General features: G+C 39.4%; 1 protein-coding gene across 5 annotated transcripts in view; it reads left to right on the top strand.

Annotated features, from left to right (window-relative positions):
* Magi (membrane associated guanylate kinase, WW and PDZ domain containing protein magi) overlaps positions 1–20,042 on the top strand; it is a 132,660-nt gene that overhangs the window by 15,750 nt on the left and 96,868 nt on the right. For all 5 annotated transcript variants that reach the window (XR_011700589.1, XM_071584097.1, XM_071584095.1 and 2 more), the window contains exon 2: positions 16,213–16,446. Coding sequence is in view for 4 of the 5 variants with exons in the window: in XM_071584097.1 (XP_071440198.1) it covers positions 16,213–16,446 (234 nt within the window). In the remaining variant the exon portion in view is untranslated. The remainder of the gene's footprint in view (positions 1–16,212; positions 16,447–20,042) is intronic.

Here is a 20,042-nt window from a genome sequence, read left to right as displayed (position 1 = left end):
TTGGTGTATTGTTTTTGACCAAATATTCGCGCACAAGTAACGACGTTAAACTGCGGACCCCTTGGCGCCTTTCGTAAAGAGTAGGCTAATGCCGACGCCGGGTTTCTCTCCACCCTTCATCCTTTCCTGTCCATCCCCTATGGCGCAAATGACCTTAGCTGTCGGTCGCCTCCCCTCAAAACTACTACTACAAGTAACGATGTGTGATCAGGGGCGTTGCCATGGTGCAAAAGCCAATTTTTGTTCTTCCACAAATCCGGACGTTTGTGGCCGGTTCCTTCGCGCCAATTGCGCACTACTTGCAGGTAATATTCCTCATTTGCCGTTCTACCGTGTGGCAAGAACTCATGATTCACCGCGCCCCGGCGATCGAAGAATACTGTTACCAAAACTTTCACATTCGACGGAACTTGGCGCGCTTTTTTCGGTCTTGGCTCGTGCTGCAGCTTCCATTGGGATGATTGAGTCTGGGAGTTTCCACATCATAACCATAAACCCATGATTTGTCACTAGTTATGACCCTCTGGAGCAAATTTGGGTCGTCGCGTACAGAATAATTGAATTACCGCATTAGCAGTTCAAGCATTGCTGTTTTTGTTCGAAATTGAGCGATTTTGGTAAGAATTTCGCGGCGACCCGTGTCATGCCAAAATCATTGGTAAAAATCGAGTGGCACGAGCCAATCGATATGTTAAGGTTCTCAGCAACTTCTCTTACGGTGATTCGACGATTGGACAATACTATTTTCTTCACTTCATCAATATTTTTGTCTGTTGTTGACGTGCTCGGGCGTCCGGCACGCTCTTCGTCCTTCACATCCTCTCGGCCCTCCGAGAACATTTTGTACCACCGATAAACGTTGCCTCGGTCCAAGGTAGCCTCTCCATATACCACAGTCAACATTCTGAATTCGTCCGCGCACTTAATTTCGTTCTTCACACAAAATTTGATACAGATCCTTTGACCCATTTTTTGGAACAGGCAAAAATCGAAAACAAGCCAAAACACGTCCAAGCAAAGCAGCTGTCTACAATTACCTGAACATTCAAAATGGCTAAACTTTCGGCCTAAGTGAGAGACCTAAGTACCAACATAACGCCGCAAAAAAATCGAAAATCAAATACACGTAACCCGCGAAAATTCAAAATTGGCGATACTTTTTGAACAGAACTCGTAGGTAGTGAAAATTGGTTTCCAAGATGCGGTGAAGTTTTCTTTCACTTGGTTAACGTTCAGATAGAGTTGTTTTGTCAGTGCACACGTCATATCCAAATTAGAGCGCTCACCGTCGGTATCATGATAACCATTGACGAGTTCTGGCGAAAATTTGAAGGTAGCCAAGCAAGAGAGAGAAATTCAATGTGTCTTATTGTTTCGTGATGATATAAATGAAATGATGGACACGCCGAGTGCATTTGGCTTGTCGAATTAGCTTCTACATTGCTTGTATGTGCATTACATAATAAGTAGGTGGCTCATTAAAATTAAAATTTAGTTGTAAAAATATACTCACCAGAAATTCAAAGTAGACGATATGAATCCCATGTTAATACTACAGTAGTAAACGGTCTAAATGAAAGGGAATGAGGAATTTTTCTTTTTCGGCCTTCGAAAATGACGATATTTGATTATATTTGTAGCGAATCCTAAGTTTATACAATACCCTGTAGTTCAGTTGGTTTGCCAATGATACGAAGGTTAATTCTAGAAATATAAGTTGATCTTGTTCCTGGTGTTCGTATTCTTAACTTTCTTCTAATCGAGCGTTGTGGTAGTGACTTATTTGTGTGTGTATGTGGTAAAATTTGAAGTCGATGACTCGTTCAGTGAAAAGGAGGTAGTAATGAAATCAGGCGATGCGAACATGCCGAATATTTTTGTTCGTTCTTTTAGCCTGATCTTGCGTCCAATTTTCAGTTGCCTCGCACTAAATAGTTATTAAGGAGAATGATTTAGTCAATAATGAATTTACGGCGATATATCTCAAATTCGTTGTGAAAAGAAAGTTCTTATGGTTGTGAATTAAAATGTGTACAATTAAAGCCAGACAAGTTAGGCTTATTTATCTCAGTTACACACTTGACGCATTCGTTAGCTGAATATCTTTCCTTGTCGAGTTGCTTCCTACTCCAGTTGCTTCCGACTCCAATTGCCTTAAGTTTGCATCATAGAAACTAATGTGTTTCAACATTTACATCTGTTCGGATGGCTTTGGTAAAGGATGTAACCTTTGTGAAGGAGGCCGATTGATTAAAAACCCATTCAAATGAATCCTCATATCATACCACCACTTGTGTGCCTTTAAACATGCTGGCCTCGGGTGATAGTCGTTTGCCCAAGAGTATAGTGTCTTGTAGGCGTTCGCGGCTTTCAGTTATTAGACCAGTTCCTACCTTTTCCGGCCGAAATACGTCAAAAGCATTTATGCCATAGGAATGTGTAATCGTAAACTAACAAATTCACAGTTACACTCGTAGTTTTTAGGGGAGGCGACCGACAGCTGAGGTCATTTGCGCCATAGGGGATGGACAGGAAAGGATGAAGGGTGGAGAGAAACCCGGAATCGGCATTAGCCTACTCTTTACGAAAGGCGCCAAGGGGTCCGCAGTTTAACGTCCCATCCGACGGACGGCGCACTCACCCAAAGTGCCCTCCACAAAGCCCCTCAGGTAGGGATCGAGATACCTCTGAAAAATATTCAACTTCGCCGGGATTTGAACCCACGCCCTCTGGGTGGGAAGCCGGTACGTTAGCCCACGCACCATCTCGATCCCCGCTACACTCGTTAAGGTTGGTGAATTACTGAGAGGAAAACAATTTATATTTTCGTAATTTCAGCATTGACATTGTGGAGCTGCTCCAAAACGGAAAGATAAATGCAGCTTTGTAAATTCAACTTAATGTTTTAATCTTGCGACCCGGGGATATCGTCATCTCTGATGATGGTTCCGTGTATTGAACCATGGTAGTAAGATTAAAACATGAAGTTGAATTAACAAAGATGCCATTTTTCTATCTTTGGTTAATATTTTGATGACATCCATCTTCAGAGAGCAGCAAATTGGTGCGTTTTCTTGCGGGGTACTTACTAGCAACCCCTTTTCCAAAAAATTGACCGACAAATTATCCTAGAAATCGCAAAATTACACTATGTATATGATTAAAAAACTAGGGCCACGGGATTTTCGATCTCACCACATCCCCGAGGGAAGATGTTATGCTGCTTCGCCGGCAAGATACGTTGTTCCATCTCTAATGGACCCCTAAAAGAATCTTTAGGCCACGTTCAGGATGCTGAAATACCTGGAATCCACCTTATAAAATTATTCCCAAGGCATTAATTTGACAGATATTTCGAAGACCATCTACTGGATTTGTCAACATATGTGACTGGATTTTCATCAGAATTAAAGTGTTAGTCTTTCCATTTATGAAGAAAGCAAGCCTGACTGGTGGTCTTGAAAGCCGTTTAGAAAGTAAATAGGCGCTCGCTTAATACTGATGTCTCGGAAAGACACCCCAAAGAACGATGGGTGAATAATCAACGATTTGTATTTCCTGCTAGAAGGGGCCGTAAAACATCAGATGTGATTCGTACTCGGGACGTGAAGTGAGGTGTTTTCAACTATTCCCCCGTGGCCAAGGCGATCGCTCGGGCATTTTAACGAGCTGAGGACATATCCGTACCACCGTACATGTGGGAACGCGAACGGTACTAGCACGCCCCAGCGAATGAATGTCTCTACGGCTTTGCGCACTCCGAAAGACCGACGCGTGAAGGCATGTAAAGAGACGAGACAGTTCCAAGGCGAAGGTATTCACGTGCGTGAATTTGTCACCATTGGTCGCTGGAAATCGTCAGCGAGCTGCTCTACAAGTGAAGGAGCCTAGGTCTCTGTTATGTGGGTCCAATTAATAATAATATGAATTAAAATGTGGGTCGCGGTAGTCCAGGGGGTAGAGTGTTGGACTACTGACCGGAGTGCCCCGGGTTTGATTCCCGGGTAAGTTTTTGGGCACCTGCAGATCCACCCAAGCTATGTGATTTTTCGGGTACCAGATCTTCCTTGGAAACCATAACCGGCACTGATGAAGGAACTGGCCCCCCTACCCTGATGTGTGAATTTCACACGCCGTCGGGCTTAGTCCTGGGTGAACTCAACCATCACCTACCAAACCGACGTTCGGGTTGATAACTGTGTTTATGGTTATGGTTTTTATTAATAAAATAATTTAAAAACCGTAAAATAGTAAACCAGCTTCGGGAAATGTCGCTGCCATTCTTAATTGGCCCGCAGCGCCTTAAAATTTACCCTTTTGAGAAAACATGCGGTAAGAACGGCGAAATAAAAACGCCGATCTGCCCCGAGGAAATCATTAAACATTTTCTTACACAGTGGGATCCTAAATTCTACCCAAATTCATCATGGTAGTATTGAACAAGGATTACTACCAGCTTTGATCGCGATCGAACGTGTGGACCTCGAAAACGCCAAGAAACATTTCTGTAATTAAACGGGAAGTAAAGTGACTATTTCAAACGTGATTTAAGGTATAATTCAACCGGGGTTATTTAGTCAAGTACGCATTTATTCCCCATAAGGAACGTTGTGCTCTTAATTCTCCAATGCTACGAACAAATGCGGAGATAAATAGGGGCACTCAAATTTATTTACGCCCTAAATTACGGAGGCAGTGCGGCGACCAGTTATTTACGTATTTATGGGTATGAATTGGATGTGGCTGCTTCGATGCTGGAAGCCATATTTCATTTATAAAGTCTTGATTATTGAGAACAATTTAGTTCAAAGCAATTGATAAAGCGTGTACTCATGGATGGATTATCTGTACACGAATGAATTCATTACGTCCATTCCCATATATTATAAAATTATCTTTCATTTTGTTTCCTCCTGGTTATTCAACGTTAAAACCTTTCCTGGTATAATTGTGTATAAGTTAGGTCAAATATGAAATGAAGAATTAACAAATCCCCCGTAATAACTTATTGTATAATATCATTACTATGAACACATTGAGTAGCTTCAGGCGTGATGTGGTGGATGTCGAACATAATGAATAACTGATCAGTTATTCATCATTACTACGAATATGGGAAATATCTCTCAAATTACTCTAAGTCACTGGTTTTCTTTAGCTCCGTCTGCTATCATGTCATCATCATCACTTACCAGTTCTCTGTGATTACGCGTAGAAGGTATCTAACAATTTGAGTAACCTGGCTGGACCATTGAACACCGGACTTTTTATCTACTAATTTAAGATTTAATACGAGCAGGTTTTCCTTTCTCAATGCCATTTTCAAGTCCTGAAAATTGGTTAATGTTGTATCTCTGCAGTACGAATATTTCGAATAAGTGGAAAATATCGGATTGAGAGTAAAAGTATGGACTAAGACAAAAAGCCTCATTTTGCCGAATTACGAAAAACTAAATAAATTGCTGATGAACAATGGTACGATGCGACCATGACTGGTAAATATTAATGTTCGAATTGTATTATTTACCAAGTATTAAACCACCTTCCACGCCCCAATTCTTAACAAATGATTTGGTGTCCATCTAACAGGGAAAAATTTAATTTCACCTCCCTCCGTTATAGCCTGGCGGGGGGAGTTCGTCTGCTGTTTTCCGATCATCACTGAGTCACGAAAAAGTACGCGATTACTCACGGGCCAGGAGAATTCGTTCTTTTCCTGGCCGCTAGATCGTGCCTTTCCCATCGGCAGCGTAAACTTTCCAGTACCACCCTATGATATTCATAAAGGATATCCATATTATCCTATTCAAAGGCATCCATATTATCCTTACTTAATCCGTATTTATCCGACAGATGATTCCTATTTATTGTATTGTTTAATCATGCCAGTGTGCTTAAGACTGAAATTATTATCGGGTCAGACCTTTTAATTTAGTGGGAAACTGAAATATTTTTTTTATAATACTTTTCATCGTATAATGCATTTAGTTCATATTAATCTGTAACTTCTTTGGATGGATCAACTCATGGCAGGGGTAATCTGGTTTGCAAATTGTAATAACCTGTCCGCAAACGTCTTTCGTTTGCTTGTGGAGAGAGTATGTGAATTTATTCGTAATTCATATGTATGGGATTCTTTAATCATGAGAGTGCGCTTGGACCTAAGATTTTTCTCGTCCTTTGTATATTGTATATATTAACTTCTAGGACTGGATCAATACTAAGAAGGCCCAAAATAATTTCTCATCTGGTCTACAAATCCGTATATCACGTCTACAAACTTTCGAAGGACATTTGCAGGGACAAGCTGTATGAATTTTATGCGGAGTTAATTATTATATGCACTGGTTGCTTTAATCACACGAGTGCGCTCGAGCCGGAGGTTATTAGAGGTTATTCTCCTATATGATCATGGTGATCTTCCGTGGCTGTCACAATGCACAGCAGTCCCAACAGACGACTCGGGCGCCTGATTTGGTTCTCAAATTGTCATGATCTGTCCGCCAGTGTCCTTCGGGCGAACGTGTTGGTAAAATTTTGTTACGAGGAGGTTTTTTAAAACGTAAATTACGATGAAATCTTTGTCACAAAATCGGATGACATTACATTTTTTAAATCCAAAGTTCTTTGCCTCCTCAGAAGGTCAACTTATTTGGTTTTTATCGGCGTCCAGACGCTATCCATCGATACTTCTTAAAGCACTTATTTGGCTGACGCCAGAAAATATTCGGCAACATTGATGCACATGGCATTTGCTTAAGAAGTGCAATGTGTCGTTTTACCCAGTGCTTAGCTCGCTCCACAGCGGCTGTTCTCATTGATGGGCCAACATCTCCGACGGAAGTGGAATCGGGAGAACACTGAATGAATCCAAGCGTGGGGTGGGTGACGCTCCCTCGATCACGTCATTTGAATCGATGGGGTTCAGGAAGAGATTATGAAGAAGAATGGCATCTGCAAATTCCAAATGATGACTGCATCCATGTGTTGATGATTTAAATTGATTCCGCGAAAACAGAAGTTGAAGTCCATGGTCCGTGATATAAGGCAATATTAATGCATAATTCGCGGCAAGACGCTGCTTACGCAAGTGGTGAGTATACATTTTTAATTATGCAGAAAATGATTATAATTAGTAAATTGTTTACAAAGGAAGAATACAGGTGAAAATAAAGTCTTGTGTGCATATGATAGCGAGTTTTCCAACAAGCTGATGCCTAGCATCAAGAAGTCGAACTTTGGTGTTTGTTTGCGTTTAACTGCCCGCACACGGTTGTCATATTTCGCTATATGTAAGGAGAACATGCAATACATTATTTTCCTTGGGATTTTTGAATTCTGGGAAGGAAACGAAAAAAAAATTATTCAGATGAAACATTTAGAAAAACTCTCTTGTCTCATCCGGTATCTTTAATCTGCCAATTTAGTGTATAGCATTGGCGTAGGTACGAGTTTCTTTGAGTTCGTTCCTCCCCGTTGCCCTCAAACATTTTATCGTTATTTCAGGGGCGTAGAAAATATATGAAAATTATTTTTCCTAAAGATAACGATTCTATTTTATCTCATATTAAATTTATTTCTCCCAAGAAAGCTCTTCATCTTTAAATTTTGTTCGTAAGTGCCTTGTGAAGTACTCGTAATCGGAATGAACCTCTCACTGCTTTATTCATTTGCGGGATTATTATATTTTTAGAAGAAAAAATCAATGTTGTTAATGCTAAAAAAATCAGGCAAGTACCAGCGAATCCAAATTTGTCAACTTCGTCGGAAAGCGGATCTTTTTAGATCGACCTAAAAGTGCCAGGTTATTTGATAGTTTTATGTGCATATTATTTTCATATTTTTACTTAAAATTCAAATTATATAAATGCTAGCAATTGTAATCTTGCATAACTTGGCCTCGTAAAACTTAAGTACTTATAAAACAATGTACTTCAAAACCCCAAGGGGAAAACATAATGTACGGCACTTGTATTTGGAGTTCATAAATTTATTTCTAACGACGAGCGTAAAGTTTATCAAGAGTGTTTCTTTGCCAGCAATTGGCTCAACGCCGTGGTTTAGATGTTATGATTTCAATTGAGTTCAGGGGCTCTTGTGCCCTTATACCGCTTTCTCTATCGTTTTTTCGCTAAGCATGACGTGAGGAGAGCGAGGGGTGGATTGGCTTGCGCGGGTGCACCCCTTTGGTGAGTAAATATTTGGTCTTCCCTTTATGAAGCCCTCTTCGCGACTTGCTGGAGTATCTCTCGGAGCTCCCATTCTCTATTGACTTATTTTGCCTCTCCGCTGTTTAAACAAAAGAGGAAGTCGGGGAAGTCCGAAAAGAGACAGCGACTCTTATGGGTTTTTTTATTGAAGGTACGAGAGTAAATTTGTTTGAAGTAATAATGAGGTCATTTCTCGTGTTGTGTTCGTTTCAGGTATGAAGTTCCGCCTAGACATAATTTTCAGGGAAGCTGTCATTGTTTTTCTAGTGAATAATCCTCCTTCGTCCCGAAGAGTGCCGTTTTCCGTGAATTGCGCATTGGTCAAGGTCTTTTCGTTGAGATAATTTTTGGTTCCCCTGGTCACAAATGTGAAAAGTGCTTCTTAATCAAGAGGGGTTAACGTATATAGTATTGCTGCCTAACGCCTCTGCTAACGGTACACTACCGCTGTTAGAACTTTTCTAGGTTCCTCTATTTCCTTTTTTCGTATATCTTGCAGGTGGATATAAAATTCTTCCCATGCGGACATCCTGTAACAAGTCATTGACTTCTTGAAAGTAAATTTACATTTAGTCACCTCTTAATGTATGCGGGGAGAAATTAAATGGAAAAGTCCTATTCTCACGTGATATGACGACTAATACGTGCTCTGATTTACACCTTTTAGTTCTAAACCCAATAAATTGCACTATTTCTCGTAATATTTTCGTTTCTGTCTTAATATTTCAAGCGAAGAATAGAATTATTATACCTTAGACTCGGTAAGTGGAATGTATAGTAGTTAAAAAAATTTTTAAAGAAAGTTTTTATTCGTAAAACGATTATAATTTACCATAGCCTAGGCCATGCCGAAGGGAACTACAAGAGAAAAATCGTTATTTAATTATTACAAACTCCTCGCGGTGTTTTGAAGTGACATTTTACATTCTGGGTGCGTTGGTGAGCCTAGATTGGCTGTTTCTCGGCAAAAAGGATTACGCTGCCCACTATCGAAGATCTTATTGTATGCCGAGCAAAAAATTGGCGAACCTCACTTCGACCTGAAGACGCGGAGGAGAAACTTCTGTTAGCCTAACCCGACCAACGTAGCCGTACCCGGAATGGAAAATATTAGCACAATTGAATACTTTTTGGACTGCTGTTAAACTTCGGTGACTGGTAAAGTTTCCCGCAGAAAGGACGACCCTGCCGCTTTTTATGCATTAGTAGGAATGCATAATGCTCACGTAATAGAAATTCTACTTGAAATTGGTGTACGCTTAATATACTTCATATTGGGCTTTCCGAGGTGGTTCTAGTGAAATCCAAGGCTTTAATCCATTGATAACATCATTCGACTTTTTTGTGATAAACTTTTTAAAATCCCATCACTCTATTCAGCGTTAGTTGTGGTAGTATATATGTATGTATGTGTGTATATATATTATATATATACACACACACACACACACATACACATTCAAACACGAAATCCCGCCAAACGGCGAAAACATACTCATCTATATAGAAACAGATATAAGGAAAAGGGATAGGAATACACGCAAAGGACGAACACAGGAGAGGTGGGGAAGGTGGAATCCAGCAGATCACGGCTGTAAAAATATTTCCCATCTTCCGATGAAGACGGAGCAGAATTCCGTCGAAATGATCAGGAAATAACTTGTGAGTGATCTTTTTATGTGTTTCTATGTTGTTTGTTGCTGTCCAATTTATTATTCAACACTTCTGTGTTACGTCGACGAAATTATATATATATATATATATATATATATATATATATATATATATATATATATATATATGTATATATATATATATATATATAATGCGGCAACGCCGCCTCCCATTTGTACTCACCCTCTTCTCTTTCATAGTCCCCCACTTTGTTATATATATATATTGAAGTTGCCAATGGGAGGATAGCATCTTTATCACACCCGGAAAGATAAACGATCGCAAGATGTTACCAAGGAACTGCCCAAGTAGTCGGTGACCCGCTTTTCCGGACAATCGGCTCTCTCTTTGCCGCGTTCCCAACCAAGAAATGCGGCAACGCCGCCTTCCATTTGTACTCACCCTCTCCTCTTTCATAGTCCCCCACTTCGTTATTATTGTTAATTCTTTCGTATTTCCGCTCTCCGCCCCCAAAATCCCCTGCCACCGGCTTCTCATTGCATACTCCTTTCCCATCCATGCTGGAAGCTTCACTCAAACAACGCTCATCCCCCTTCACTTGGCCGTTTCCTTCTTCCACGACGAGTTTCCTATACTCACCCCTCCGGAGTTGCAGTCCCCTTCCACGCTCTTATTTATTGCAAAATTGTTCAGTGTATGCGGCCATTTATTTGCATGTTGCCTATGTATAATTTTTCAGTTAATGTTCCGCTCTTGAAGTCTTGCCAGGCATTTGCTTTGAAAACGCTCTAATTTCGCATTCCCATAGTGTTTGCTCTGTAATATAAATACTTTTTTATCACCCGTTGGCGTCTGGAAAGAATGCATTTAGTAGGAACTCTTTGTCTGCCAACCGTAGCATGCTGTTAAATTCCGTTGAAAAGTCATTTAGTCATGCTGCAATTTGTTTTAGCTGGTTATTGCTCGGAGAATTCATTCCGTTATTCCTATAGATAGCATCTCTAATCGTAGAATATCATATAAGAATGGCTAGCAAACGTATGAGAAATTGTTCATCTCTTCATAATTTTAATTGCGTACTAATAATTACTTCGCTGCCTTATTATTATTCACGGAGGCGTACCGCCTAAAAGCTTAGGTTTATTGTTTACCGTCAAGTTGCATGCAGTCTTTAAAGTAGATTTTTTTTATGTCTCGCAATCACCTCACTCACATTTAGATATGTGATATGTTGCTCTCGTGTACCACAGTTAAATGAGTGTACTGATTGATGAGATCGATGTCAACACAACACCGCCATCGGAGATGCTGGACAGATTGGGCCACTGGAAGCCAAGAAATGAAGATTTAAATAATTGATAACTCAGCTAATATACGCGCCGGTGACAAAACTGGTTGGCATTTCCATATTCGAGAGAGATGGATCAGTGGCTTTTCCTACGAACTATCGTTTCTTAAATCTGCTCTCTCCCTCCTGTCAGTTTTGCGTGCTACCCCCTCTCCCTCTACCGTTTCCCGCCACCATCTCCTACCAAAGACCCACCAACTCTCACTCGCTTGTACATCTTCTCCTAACATCTATATTTATCGTTCCCCTACCCGCACCCATACCTTCCCCACGCTATAGGGTCAGTTGATTCCATTACTTAGTCGTCATAGGAGAAAGAGCGCGGGTGCACATCCTTTTCAGCATCCCTTCTTCCAAGCCCCTCAACGCTGTTATCCACTTTCGCCCTTTCATCTGTGTTCCGCTCTGCTCGTGTTCATTTTTACTGGATAGCGAGTGATAGTAACTGAGCTAGATGTGCGTGTACGTTGAACGGCCTTGGGCCACCAACGAGATAAGTCTTATGATGCGCTGCTTTGTTCGCGGCTACTCATCCCTATCTTTTTCCAAAAGCTCGCGCACCCTAGAGGCTCTCGCATGCGCCCTAGTGCCATCCTGGAGTTAGTGTGACATGTTTTTGTCGACGTTCAGTTTACAGTGAAGCTCTTTTCCAGTGTAATGAATGTTGCGTGTCTTATACTATATCTGTTGGATTACTAGCGTGTGCCACCCGGACGAAAGCGTTTTTTACCTGCCTTGTGGCAGTAGGAATACTGCGAAACATTCACAAGCTCCCTCCTTCCGGTTTTCATTGCTCCAACAATGACTTGGTGCGTCTCGGAATGGTATTGGACACATGTTGCAAATGCCCTAAGGTGCGTTTTTGACTAGCATCGTGCATGATTTTCTTCACGGCAAGTTCTTTTGTATTTTCAGCCATTTTTATTAATCGACTGCTGGGGGTGCCTGTGTTATGCAGCAAGGAAACATATTCCGACCATTTTAGTAAATACATGGAACAGCTGTACAAATTTCTCTTTCTCCAAAGTTGGGGCTATCTTGTATCGTCTTTCATGTGATTTGTTCGTGTACGTTTGGCCGGCGCGCATGGGATCTGAAATGTAAACACGTAATGTGTGAAAGGTGAAGCGAGTTCTGAAAGCGTGTGTATGTGGTGCAAGTGGAATTTTTATTTATGTAACGCACGTAATTTTTCTTGGCATGTTATTTTCAATGATACTGCCCCGTAAAATGAGAATTTTATTGCTTAACTGCAGACAGGCTGGGCGTTCACTTGAGGGAGCACCGCTAGCGACATCTCGGAGTGGCGTCGCGCGGCTCTTGGTGAATCGGCCGACTCGACCTAGCCAGTAACGTTGCCTTTGACCGTGGCCACTACGATTGCATTTGGTACGTGCGATTATACTTACATCGGTAGTCGAAAATGTCCCGTCAGTACTATATTATTCCTTCTTTCAGAATTATCTTCATAACATTTTCAGTGCGCTGCACGAGTATTATCATCGCATGTGCTGTTAATTTAAGTCATTTCGTGAACTAAGGTTTTTATGGTAGCTTAATAAAACAGATATGGACTAATTTCTCGAAAAATACCATGGGTACTGACTTTTGTACTGAGGCACTCGGTTGTCTGTTAGATTCCAGGAGTGTGCAGCAATAAATGCACACAATGTAGGAACATTTTCGAAACGAAATGAATGTGAGCACTGAAGTTACACCCTGACCGGGCCCCGACTTCCCTATGCCAGAATGTTTAGATAAATATCGCCATAACACTGACAGTGGATATGTTAGGGAATTCAGTCATGGATTCATGTTGTTTGCTCTAAGGTGTTAATATTTAACTACATGCTATGCAGTAAATTTATGGTATTTCCTGGCTGTAGGTTGGGAAATTTGCCCGCGAGGTTCAAAGGGTTCTATTTTGAATGTTACCTCAGGATAGTGTGGATAAGTAAAATGTATGAGGATATTTTCTGTCGGTGAGTTTACCATATGATATAACTTAAATAATTGTAGGAGCATCTTCAGGCTTAAGTACTCATGATAGTTGAAATCATTTTAACAAGGTAAACATAAAAATGGGAATGTAGTAAATGAAAAGATTAAAGGAACATTTGGTTTGTTTTAGAAGTGGATTAAGCTGTAGCAGTACAGCCCAATAAGAATTTACCTTATCAAATGCATGGAGCAGGAACATTTTTTAATGGGAGATTTTTATCACCATCATATAGTATGTTATTCATCCAGCTTATGGGATTTGACTGAGAAAATTAACCTATGCTTGATACATGTCCCTATTTCTTTACTGTGGTATTAGTGGTTATGTACCATATATCACATATCTAATAGTGTTATTAGCTAAGATATAATATTTTGGTTCCAGGATTTCAGATATTTTATCATAAGAAATAATTTAAGGTGATTCCAACATTAGGGTGTACAGTATCATGTACCTGACTAGGGTTCTTCCCCTCATTGAAAGCACATAGGATCCTTACCACATCCATTCAGACCCAGGATAATTGCCCTGGTACCAGTCCCTGAAAGTTTCTCTTGTGATATTATGAAGCTTTTTATAGGTTAACCCTGTTCCATATTAATCACATAAATATTCTTACCATAGGTAATGTCAGACCTGTCTTGGGAATAACTGTGAAATAGAAATTTTCAATATTACACAAAGATATTTTAGTTAACCTTGCCAATTGGGTTACAATGCTTGTTAGCTGTGCAATGGAGTAAAAAATGTAGAAAATAGTGGAATAAACAAAATCTGTGCCATACGCTTGAGAATCCCGAAATGTATGAGTCTTCTTATCACTTCCTCCTGTCAGTGTTTTGTCAACTTCAACTGTCTCATTTCAATAAACATACCCATATTTTTTCCAGCAGTCACAATACTCAGTATTGACTCATGCAGCTGGGCTGCATTAAACTGAACTTGCAGGTGCTGTTCTAGTTAAATAAACATTCAGTTGATACTTGTTTTAAAAGAGATTCACATTCTGATAAATTCACTTCACTGTGTGCTGTTTGAAGGAGATTGCCTTGCTTCCTAATTGAATCCTTAATGTGATTTTTCACATAATTGTAAATGTAGCGTCTCATGGAATGCAAGTAGTTATTTAATTCACATGAAAATTAATGTAGAATAATTTTAAATTTCAGGCTAATAGATGATTGTTCATGTTGACACGTGAGGATTTAGATGCCTGCTTCAACAACTAGGCTATTTTGATTCAGCAGAGTTTATACACATGCTACTGACAGCTTGCCAGTTACCTTATTCTTGGTAACTGTGAATGCAGGATGTTAGTGAGTTTTACTTTACAGTATAGGAATTGTGTTACTGAGATCAGTCCTGTATTAATTCCTAAGACATATAGATATGGTGATCTATTTCAATTAAGTTGTTCATTTTGCATTAAAAGTAATTAATTTGCCATTATGGCCATTTTATGCTTCGATTCGTAACTAATGCACAGTATAAACTTCATTTTATGTATGTATGGTGCAATATATTACCTAGATAAAATTAGTATGAATGTAAAATTTGGTTCGCTCCACAGTATTCAAAAATAGATAATCATCAACGAGTAATCTGGATGCCTTGAAGCAATAATGAGTTAATAGGCCAACTAAAAATAAGCAAGCACCCTAAATGGTGCCTTTCTCCAATTTTAATTTAAAGTTTTACGAGCCTAAAGGAGAAAAAGTAGTGTTGAAAGAAGTTTTATGTCCTGCTACAAATTTTTAATCATTGATTAACTTCATCTTACCGCAGCAATATCCTCATAAATGCGCTGTTCAAGCAGCTTTTAGTGTGTTGTAATGGTCATTGAGAGAGGAGCATGTATGTCAATTTTCGTATTTTTAGAAATTTCTTCCAGCCAATAATTCAAACACTTATGGGTGTAGAAGAAGAATTTTTTGCGAGAGAAGGGAGTTGGCTGAATATCAGGCATATTTTGGCCAAATATTTGCTTTCACCAGATTTTTTATGCCTCTGGTTACAAATTCATGTCAGTGCAATTGGATTGTGTGCATGATATAGTCTTATGTTTATCATCATTTCCAAACTTTCAAGGGAATTTTGGTCTCCTGCATGGATATTTGGTTCCTTCAAATATGATTTCATTAGCAGTCTGAGTACATACACATTGTTATGTTACTCTTTTCAGATCATTATTTTAAATCTTCCTCTTTCATGCAAAATATAAAATGATCTGTAGCTCCTAAATTTTTGACTGGTGAAAGCTGTTAGATTCCTCTTCATTTTGTCAATGTAACTCAATCTAGCTTAAACAATTTTCCAATTGAACAGTAGTTGATTTAGCATGTATATCATTTAGCATAATAGATATGCCTTTTGTTTCATAAATTATTATTTTTATTATTTGTGTGAGCCTGTGTCATAGAATTATTTCTGCTAATGATTTAGCAAAAATGTTGCTGTTATCTCTACCGCCATTTTATAGAAACTGAAAGGTCAGTAGCTATTTTCCTTGAGACAGACTGTGAACATTGATGTTTTAAGAAATTTGTACTGCTGGGCCTTAGGTAATGATTGCTAAAGGATAACATTCAATGTTACACCAGGGATTTGGCACATTTTAAATACCTAGATCAACTAACAGCATAATCTAAATCATAGAATTGATTGATTATTCCACTTTTATTTGCTAATACATGAGATTTTCAGTCATCTGACCATAAATCTCCCTGAAATATCCTGACCTCTTAATTTCTTAAATTGACAGGTGACTTTTTTTAAACTGGATATTGTTCTTCTGTGATCGGGTGCCTGATTTGGCTTGTGAACAATTCATATTTTACTGGGCTACGAAATATCACAGAGCATATAGTAAAAAAGGTTTTAAAAAATATTTTGTGAGTTGTAATAATTTTAATGTAGACTGGGGCTGTTCACAACATTATTTCCCTAAGAACTATTCTCTTGTAGTCGTAATTATAATGAATATTGCTTAATGTTATTTTCCTGTTCCTTCATTGCAGGTACAATCACAAAGGACCTTCGCCAGTTTTTGAATACAAGGTTCCAAAAAGGTTCTGTTGACCATGATCTGCAGAATACAATTCGGGACAACCTTTATTTACGAACTGTACCTGTAACAACAAGATCCCCCCGTGAAGGTGAAGTTAATGGGGTGGATTATACATTTCTTACCTTGGATGAATTTATGGCCTTGGAGAGAAGTGGTAACCTTTTGGAAAGTGGTGTTTATGAAGGTATGATGATGACTCTTTGCCACTTGCATCACAGTGAGATGGGCTAGATGTTCATATCCCAATCCTTTTTCCAACATGTTGGCAATCAATTAAGGAATGTAATAATTGAAGAAGCATATCGGAAAAATAATACTCCCTTTTATCGTGAGCCATTACTGCCTTTAGACCTATGCCCAACTTGCTTGGAAGATTTAACCACCTTTTGTAATAATATTGATTCTCCCTGTGTTAAGGAATTTTTGCTTGGAGAATTAGGAGTGCACTTTTCTATTGTTAATGTTGGGCCAAATAAATTTTTACTGCTGGACTATTGGTAGTGATTAACCATAAAATTTGATCTTACACCAGGCTATTTGAGAGACAAAATGCGGCTGTTTGTTCTTGAAACTCTGCCTTCAATTTTAATCTCACAAGAAATAATTGTGAAAAAGTTGATATCAATAAATATTATTAAGTTCAATTACTCATTAAAAATTTTGACATCAGTGTTCTTAATACGAGCAGATTTTAAGTTTACAGTGCACTAATTCTTTGTGTCTTTATTAAATATAGTTAAAGTTTGTATGCTTTGTTCATACCATTTCCCATTTTGTTGTAAATATAGTGGTCAAGCATTTCCTTTATCTATTATTATTCAATAAATTGCCACTTACAGCAATATGGTAGCCTATTGGGTAGAGCTTTCGGCTGCTTACCAGAGGGTCCCAGGGTCAATTCTAGGTGATGCCTCTGGATTCAGCCAGCCAAGTCCAAGCTATGTGATTATCTGGGTTCCAGAACTTTCTGGGAAACCACAGGTGATGCAGGAATGGAATTTTCCCCATACCCTGAATTTCACGTGAATTAGGGTTTAATACCAGGTGAGGTCTCTCCTCACTTATCAAATGATTTATAGAGAATGTTTACCTTCACTCATACAAAGGCAATATGCCAATCAGAAGTTGGCATATATGATATGCATGCCTTTGTTGGCATGCTGTTAAACATTTTGGTGTAAACAATATTCTACCATAATAAATTTCATTTAAATGTATAAATTTAGATTTTTTCATGGTTTAATAGTGGGCTTCGGAAAGTTAGCTCTAATGTTATTGAATACCTTTGCTCTCCTAATGACATAGGAGAGAATAGGGGTGAATCCATACCATTCATGCATGCATATGTAGAGTATCTTTCACATTCTTTCAGCCTTTTCCCTCTGTTTGAACTGAAGCCAATGTCATTTCTGGCATTTATCAAGTTATCCATTCTCACAACTACGGTAGCCAACGTGAACATCTGGTGATTTCTTTCTTCAAACATTAGTGCGTATTAATAACTTCCTGGTTATATATTGAAAAGCATTAATTACTGCATTATGGCATTATACTTTAAAATACACTGCATTATAGATTATAGCATTGATACTGTTCCCAATGAGTAACGAGGGAAATTTATTTCCAATTATTGAATCAATTATTTGCTGTTTGTTATAAAATATAATTTGAAAATATTTCATATTTTTTTCCAGTTTTCAGCATTTATTTTAAAAATCACATCATTCAATTCTGAAGTTAAAAATTTTAAGAATTTGATGAATGCTAAATTTATGAGCATGTATCAATAATTTACTTGTGAAGCAAATAAATAAACACATATATATATATCCCTCCCCGGACTACAACCTTGACGCGGTGGAAGGGCTTGTGCGTTCCGATGACCCCTAGAACTGTGCTGGCGGGAGTAATAATAATTGCTCCTGGTAGGGTCACCCATGCCAGATAGGTCAAGGTTAGGAGCCAGACGAAAGGTAGTCCACGCGGTGTCTGTTCCTCAATGAGGCGGCTGCAATGGCGTCTGACCCCAGTGGGGCGGCCAATAAGTGATGGTGTCATGTTAAAAACACTATTGAGGAAGGGAACGGGAAACCACCTCAATTATTATTCCCGAGATAAATATGATGGTCGCTAAAGAGATTTTGAGCCCTGGCAACTACGGGGCTCGGCCCAATCGGCCGTTTGTCGTGCCCGGCAGCGGGGGAGGCAAGGCTTCCGCGGTCGTCATCCCATGAAACCCTTGCAAGGGAAAACCAGCAGCAGCAGGACAGAAGACGCAGGAGAAGAAGACCAAATTAGTTAGAATAGGAATGTGGAATGTTAGGACAATGATGAGGACAGGGAAATTGGAGAATGTTAAGCGAGAGATGGAAAGGGGAAAAATAGATATTTTAGGTCTATGCGAGGTGAGATGGAAAGATAGCGGGGATTACTGGAGTGATAAGTATAGAATAATATACAGCGGTGGGGACGAAAGCCAACGAGGGGTTGCCATAGTATTAAATGAAGAGGTAGGAAGAAGCATAGTCAACATAGAGCAGGTTACGGATAGATTATTACTAGTAGAGATAAAAGCAGAACCGACGAACTTGGTTATTATTCAGGTATACATGCCATTGAGCAACCATAAGGAAGAAGAAGTCGATAGGATACACAATTGGTTAGAAGACATATGTTCCTGCAGGGAAACATTTGATATTGACGGGGGATTGGAATGCAACGGTAGGCGAAGGAAGAGAAGGTGATGAGGTGGTGGACTACGGTTTAGGCACGAGGAATGACCGCGGGGAGAAAGCAGTTGAGTTCCGCAGGAGACAGGGGTTAGTCATCACCAACACTTGGTTTAGACACCACAAAAGACATGGAAAATGCCAGGTAACTCAGTAAGGTATCAGCTAGATTATATCCTGGTTAGACACAGGTTTAGGAACAGTGTGATATATTCGCACAGCTTCCCGGGAGCGGATGCGGACTCTGACCGCAATTTAGTTGTTCTGAAATGTAGCGTCCGTTTCAATAAGATAAGGCAGGGGCGGCGAGTTAGAAAATGGAATGTAGAAGCATTAAATGGTTTGAAAAGGAAGGAGTACCAACAGGTGGTAGAGGAAATCATAGAGGATGGTAAAGAGCCAAGTACTATCGAAGAAAAATGGGAAAGTATCAGGAAAGGGTTATCGAAAGCCGCAAAAGAGACTATTGGAACCATTAACGCGAAAAGGACTAGTAAACCATGGATCACGGATGAGATGATTACAAAAATGGATGAGCGGCGAAAATGGAAGAATATAAATACAGAATTAGGCAAAATGAAGTACAAAGAATTGAACAATAAATTGAGGCGGGCAACAAATAAAGCAAAAGAAGCATGGTGGAAGACGCAGTGCGAGGATATGGAAAGTCTGCAGAGGAAGGGTGAAATCGGTGTGCTGTACAGCAAAGTTAAATCGTTATCGGGAAGTAAGAAAGGAAGAGCTATGCTAACAGTTAGAGATAAGGCGGGTAAGGTAATAGTTGAAACAGGAAAGATCCAAGAGAGATGGAAGGAGTATATAGAAGAACTTTTTAGTAAAGAACTTAGACCCACAAAGTTAGACATAGAAAAGGAACATGACGCAGAGGAAGATAGCTTAGGTCCAGGCATACCAGACAATGAGATAGAAAGGGCATTAAGGGAGATGAAACTAAATAAGGCTTTGGGGGTGGCTAGCATTCCTGTGGAACTATTGAAATGTTTAGGAAAATGTGGGAGGAATAGGCTATATGGGCTGATTCGTAGTATCT

Source organism: Hetaerina americana, unplaced genomic scaffold (assembly GCF_022747635.1).
Source record: "Hetaerina americana unplaced genomic scaffold, ioHetAmer1.1.p SCAF_16, whole genome shotgun sequence".
NCBI lineage: Eukaryota > Metazoa > Arthropoda > Insecta > Odonata > Calopterygidae > Hetaerina > Hetaerina americana.
This window is presented reverse-complemented; position numbering and strand designations above follow the sequence as displayed.